The 6,138-nt window shown below is 38.9% G+C and overlaps 1 protein-coding gene across 39 annotated transcripts in view; it reads left to right on the top strand.

Moving 5' to 3' along the window:
• LOC111003527 (sodium channel protein para) overlaps positions 1 to 2,436 on the top strand; it is a 45,638-nt gene extending 43,202 nt beyond the window's left edge. For all 39 annotated transcript variants that reach the window (XM_045628138.1, XM_045628137.1, XM_045628141.1 and 36 more), the window contains 5 exons: positions 140 to 385; positions 639 to 909; positions 980 to 1,284; positions 1,453 to 1,656; positions 1,729 to 2,436. In XM_045628138.1, coding sequence (XP_045484094.1) covers positions 140 to 385; positions 639 to 909; positions 980 to 1,284; positions 1,453 to 1,656; positions 1,729 to 2,316 — 1,614 coding nt within the window. In that variant the 3' untranslated portion in view covers positions 2,317 to 2,436. The remainder of the gene's footprint in view (positions 1 to 139; positions 386 to 638; positions 910 to 979; positions 1,285 to 1,452; positions 1,657 to 1,728) is intronic.
• Positions 2,437 to 6,138: the final 3,702 nt, after the last annotated feature.

Genomic DNA, 6,138 nt, shown 5'->3' on the forward strand with positions numbered 1-6,138 from the left:
GGTACGAAAACTCTATATCGTTTAGAAGTTTAAGTGAGTAAATTCAAAACATTTGATTAAGATCGGTTTACCAATTTTGTTAAATAGAGAATTTCTATAGAATGATGGATTTAATGCGATTAAATATTTTTATTTGCAGGTCGGCCGCCAACCAATCAGAGAAACTAATATCTACATGTACCTGTACTTCGTGTTCTTTATTATATTTGGGTCTTTCTTCACCCTTAACCTATTTATAGGAGTAATCATTGACAACTTTAACGAACAAAAGAAAAAGGCTGGTGGAAGTCTTGAAATGTTCATGACTGAGGATCAGAAGAAATATTACAATGCTATGAAGAAAATGGGATCCAAGAAACCGTTGAAAGCTATCCCAAGACCAAGAGTAAGTTAACTGATATTTTGACCAAATCTACATTTACATATCTATTACGTATTTTTAAATTAAATATTATTCAGTAAAACGTTTATATATGATGTCCCACAATCCGTCAATGTAGCAAGTAAGCTTCAGATATCTGAAATAGGTTTAGTGGCATCACGGACAATGGCTGGTAAAAAGAGAAAGCTAATAGAATAAATAATGCAATATAATAACTTGATCAAAACTTCTAACTGACGTGATATGTTGATTTCAGTGGCGACCACAAGCGATAGTATTCGAGATTGTGACGGATAAGAAGTTCGACATGATTATCATGTTGTTCATCGGTTTCAATATGTTAACGATGACACTAGATCACTATCAACAAACAGAAACGTTCAGCCAGATCCTGGATTATCTAAATATGATCTTCATCGTTATATTTAGTTCAGAGTGTCTGTTGAAAATATTTGCATTGCGCTATCACTATTTCGTTGAACCTTGGAATCTATTTGATTTCGTCGTTGTCATGTTTTCTATTCTCAGTAAGTATAGAATCATTTTTCATAAATTGGACTTGTTAAGTAAATTCTAAAATTATGTTTGTTTGTGCAGGTCTGGTGTTAAGTGACATTATTGAGAAATATTTTGTATCTCCAACTTTGTTGAGAGTAGTGAGAGTGGCAAAAGTTGGTAGAGTGTTGCGTCTTGTAAAAGGAGCTAAGGGTATTAGAACTCTACTGTTTGCCTTAGCGATGTCACTACCCGCTCTTTTCAATATCTGTTTACTACTTTTCTTGGTCATGTTTATTTTTGCGATATTTGGAATGTCGTTCTTTATGCACGTTAAAAATAAAGGAGGCCTTGATGACGTCTACAACTTCAAGACTTTCGTGCAGAGTATGATTCTACTCTTCCAGGTGAATGCACATTAAAATACATTATAATTATTATAAATAATATGGTTAAAAAGTTGTATATTACTGTGAAGTCAATGTTAAATAACTAAGCAAAAACTTTGAAGTTACGGAAATTATAACTAATAGGTTATTAAATATAAGGCTTATTAGGTTATAATCTATTTTTAGATGTCAACGTCAGCGGGTTGGGATGGCGTTTTAGATGGAATAATCAACGAAGAAGAGTGTGATTTACCAGATAACGAACGAGGGTATCCCGGTAACTGTGGTTCTGCGACCATTGGGATCACGTACTTACTGTCTTATTTGGTCATATCTTTCCTAATCGTTATCAACATGTACATTGCCGTCATTCTCGAGAATTACTCTCAGGTACTTTTTAATTCAGTGAGAAGATCCCTCAAACACTTAAAATAGTTTTATACATAACTTGTTCAATTACAGGCGACCGAAGACGTGCAAGAAGGTTTGACCGACGACGACTACGACATGTACTATGAAATTTGGCAAAGATTCGATCCGGAAGGAACTCAGTACATCCGCTACGAGCAACTGTCAGACTTCCTCGACGTCCTCGAACCGCCACTACAGATTCACAAACCGAATAAATACAAAATCATATCTATGGATATTCCGATCTGTCGCGGCGACATGATGTTCTGCGTGGACATCCTGGACGCCCTGACGAAAGACTTCTTTGCCCGAAAGGGCAACCCTATCGAGGAGCCCGGAGACATCGTGGGTCGGCCGGGCGAGGTCGGCTATGAGCCGGTGTCCTCGACGCTATGGCGACAACGCGAGGAGTACTGCGCGAGGCTGATCCAGCACGCTTGGCGGCGGCATCGGCGCGCGCATTCGCCTGCCGGAGAGGGCGTGGGCGGGGACGGCTCGGGTGGCGAGTGCAGCGCGGGCGGCGCCGAGACGGCCGTGCTGCTAGACTCTTCGGGCGGCAGTGCGCACCGTGTGGTGCTGCAGGGAGGTGGAGAGTCTCCTCGCCCGCCCGAGCCGGCGCCGCCGCCCGCGCCCGTCTGACCCGCGCTCGCGCTCGCGCTGCTGCCCGCGCTCATCGACGACGAGCCCCTGCCGCTGCCCGCACCGCTGCCCGAGCTCTTGAGCCCACCCAAGCGCACTTAATTATTTTTTACGCTAGATATTTACGTAGAAACGGCGGGCGAGCGAGGCGTCGCCTCGGGACGATGGCCGCGCGCGTGGCACGCGAGTGTTCATCCGAGTGTTTCATATTCGTGTGGCCGAAGCTTATGAGATTGTTTTGCGACCGATGTTCGCGTTCGTCGATATCGTTTAGTGTCTCACGTTACTTTCCTGTCCCCGGAGTGGAGCAGTGTTTGAAAGAATCGTTTTAGCGAGCACGCTATTTTTCGTCACTAGTTCTGTAAGTATCGGATGAACTGATGATATTCAAAATGCTTATTTTTATATTGAGAATAACTCACTACCTTTGTATATTTGGAGTCAGATCGAGAACGGCCGGCTTTAACCACTGTGGGACGTCGTTTATCTTCCCCGAAATGGCGTCGGACAGTGTTTAGATTTGGATTAAGTGATTCTTGATACAGCTCAGTCTTAATGCGTCTCGAATCGACTGAAGAATCAATTTGCAGCCGGCGCGTGTGTTGTGAGGAAACCTAAGCTCAAATTGTGATTCTTACTATAAACAGCGAGACAAATTTTGAGATCAGTACATTAATGTTTACACCATTTATTTAAATCATCCGTGATTGGATGTTAGCGAATCGAATATATTACCGATGGGTGTGGCGATGGCTGATATCTGGTGCAATATTAGGTCAATGAAACCTTAAGTCAAACAACTTAAAAGCATTTAACAACTTCTTTAAATCCAGCACACCGTCGCCTCACCTATGCTATAATCTACGCTTAATAAGCAATGGCTACGCCGATTCATATCAATTATGTCCATGATAGTTTAATAGTTCCAATTTAAGCTTCTTATTGTACCAAAACAATGTAACTTTTAACCTTTCGAGTCGAGGTCGGTCGCCTCTAAATTAATTAAAAATGACATTTAGAAAATTTTTGCTACGTTGTCTTTATAAGCTTAGCAAATCAGCAGTGAAATTGGTACCAGAGTTCACTTCCGTCCTAAATCAATCGCATCATAGGAATCGAGCCATTTTACGTAATGCGCACCCTTCACGTAGTTAATGTAATTACCTTCCCCTGGGTTACATTACCTGCGCTTGTGGCGACGGCGCCGCGCGGTTCCCCACGCTGCGGCCTCTGTCGTCACACAAATACTTTCCTTCACGAGACTGCTTCACAATCATTGCCGAAGTATTATTCAAGGAACGATTTAATTGATGGACAATATGGAACCAGTAAAATGCGACGATACAATGATTACAGACGGCACTCTCGTGAATATACAGATTGCCAGCTGGCTGGTATTGCTTTGATGTAATTTATTCTTGCACATCGATTTATCTACTTTCTCGGTATATGCATCAATTGTCGAGCGAACCGATTCGGCTATCTGAAAAACATGACCGTAATTATTAGCAGTAAGATATTAAATTGATATTACTAAGAAATCGAACGTCCCTTACCGAGTAAGGTAGAATATTATCTTTATTTTCGACATTTGTGTTCAAAGCAGACGTGATTGCGTATGCCCATCGTCATACATGCTCGATTAGTTCAATGTAGTTTTCAGTCAGTGTCTCTTCTAGCACAATATGAGTGAAGAACGTTTATCTTGAGAGTAATAAATTTTTTACTCGAGTGTAAATATCGCTTACTGCCGGGAGGAGCCCGAGGTGCTTGACCTCACCACACATTTTAATGTTAAAACAGCGATTCGAATACGATTTAAGCTTCAAGCAATAACTTTAACTTGTGCTCGAGTTTCGCTTTTTATTACGAAACCGGCGCGTAATAGTTGTGTGTTGGTTGTTTCAATTCGTTTTTACATGTGCATTGTGAAAAAACGAACGTGCTAGATTTTTGCAAAAGTCAGTGTAATGTAACGTTAAATGAGACGCTTAAACTTTGGCACACATTTTAAATTAATAATTACGGTTACAGATAACAATTAATATGTAGATACTTTTGTAATTGTCGCACGGAACGAGGGCTGGCGAGCTTCCCCATCGCTCGCACTCGTTTTGTGCCTTCAGACCCAATATTTTAACAACTTCTGTTCACCTTACAATGCTGTAATAACATCGTCGTGTTCAAGCATTTGAGAGTGACGACCAGGAAATCACTTAGCCTTATACCAGGATTTGATTTAATGTAAAGGTCATATTAAGAGAGTAGAAAGTTTGTTGCGGTTGCCTGCCTTATAAAATCTACGAACTCGGAAAGCAAGCTAAAATCTTCTTAGCCTAAGTGATTTCCTCTCTGTCAATAAGTTATATTTTTGTTGATGTTACAGAATGTAAAAATAATTGTGTTGGTAAAACCAAACATTTTATCTACTATTAGGCATATTGGCACAAAAGAAGTTGTGTTTAATTAAGTTTAGACAATAAGTTATAATATCATTGTATTTTTTTCTTTAAAATAAACTTATGACAAAAAGTGAGTTCAGTTTGCTGTATGAGAGGTTTAATTGAGTATTTATTATATATATTGTTGAAGTTTGTACAAAATAAATTAAGTAAACGATAAAATATAGAACTTGACTGCTTTACTACATAGTTTTATTTATATTAAAACATCGGGGTCTATTTTTATTGAAATTTATTTTCAAATAATATAAGACATATATATGAGTATAACTGTACATTTTTGTAAATCACAATTTTATGACAATAACAATAGCAAATTAGTCTTTACACACTTGATTTGGAATTTATTGGGATGTCACTTGCTCGTCTGAAAACAGTTTTTTATTTTGTCACATTTAATTAAAATAGCCTTTTCTCACAATTGTTCAGATACACAAGAGATAGAACAATCCTTTGCTAGGTTGCAACTTATTAATTTGCTACACTACGCTACAAAAAAATTGGGTAAACGCTAACTAGGAAAATACTTGTCAATTTGTTTCCTGGGCGCACTGGCGAGAAATTTTACTCGAATACCAAACACTCACCAAATACTTCATCAGGCCTTACCAGGTCTCGTGGGAGACGGAGCCAGAGCATCCCTGAAGCAACAATGTATTTTAAAGATAGTTTCTACAACTAGCTGTACCGCCTAAAACACTAAGCCCCAACAGACAGGTCTGCTACTGCCACTGAGAACTAAAAGGGAACACACACAGGCGACGATATTGCAGAAAGGAGTATTAAGAGCAATCTAGCAGCGGCAATGTAAATGTGGTATTAAAAGCATTTAGGTGATATGGATATAGGGGCTTGTTCTAATTTCATTTTTTCATAATTTAACGGGCATTAAATTCCTAACAGTGAAGGGAAAACAGGACCTTATGCTGCCAATAGTTTTACAAATTTAGAGTTACAAAAGATCCAAGATCCTAATTCATAAAATAAATTTGTGCACAAAAAATATTTACGGGCTGTTAGGCACAGAAGGTTGATCAACTATTTACGGCACGTATCTCGGTCAGATTTCGCACGTGTTTGCGTATATATATATATATTTTGAGTGACAAACTTACAAATTCTAAGCATGTATGACAATGTCAAGTTCCAATGAAATACCTACTAACCACGTCACCCACTCATACCGTAAAATTATTAATAGTAAAATAATTCTGATAAGATTATGAAACCAATGGGTGTATATCTGGATTAGAAATAAAGTTAAACTTGCTTAAAATATGAAATTCAGATGTTCTATGTACCATTAGCAGTTTCGAGGATATTATATTCATTGACGCGTTGGATAGGAAAATAAAAAAAA

Source organism: Pieris rapae, chromosome 5 (assembly GCF_905147795.1).
Source record: "Pieris rapae chromosome 5, ilPieRapa1.1, whole genome shotgun sequence".
Taxonomy (NCBI): domain Eukaryota; kingdom Metazoa; phylum Arthropoda; class Insecta; order Lepidoptera; family Pieridae; genus Pieris; species Pieris rapae.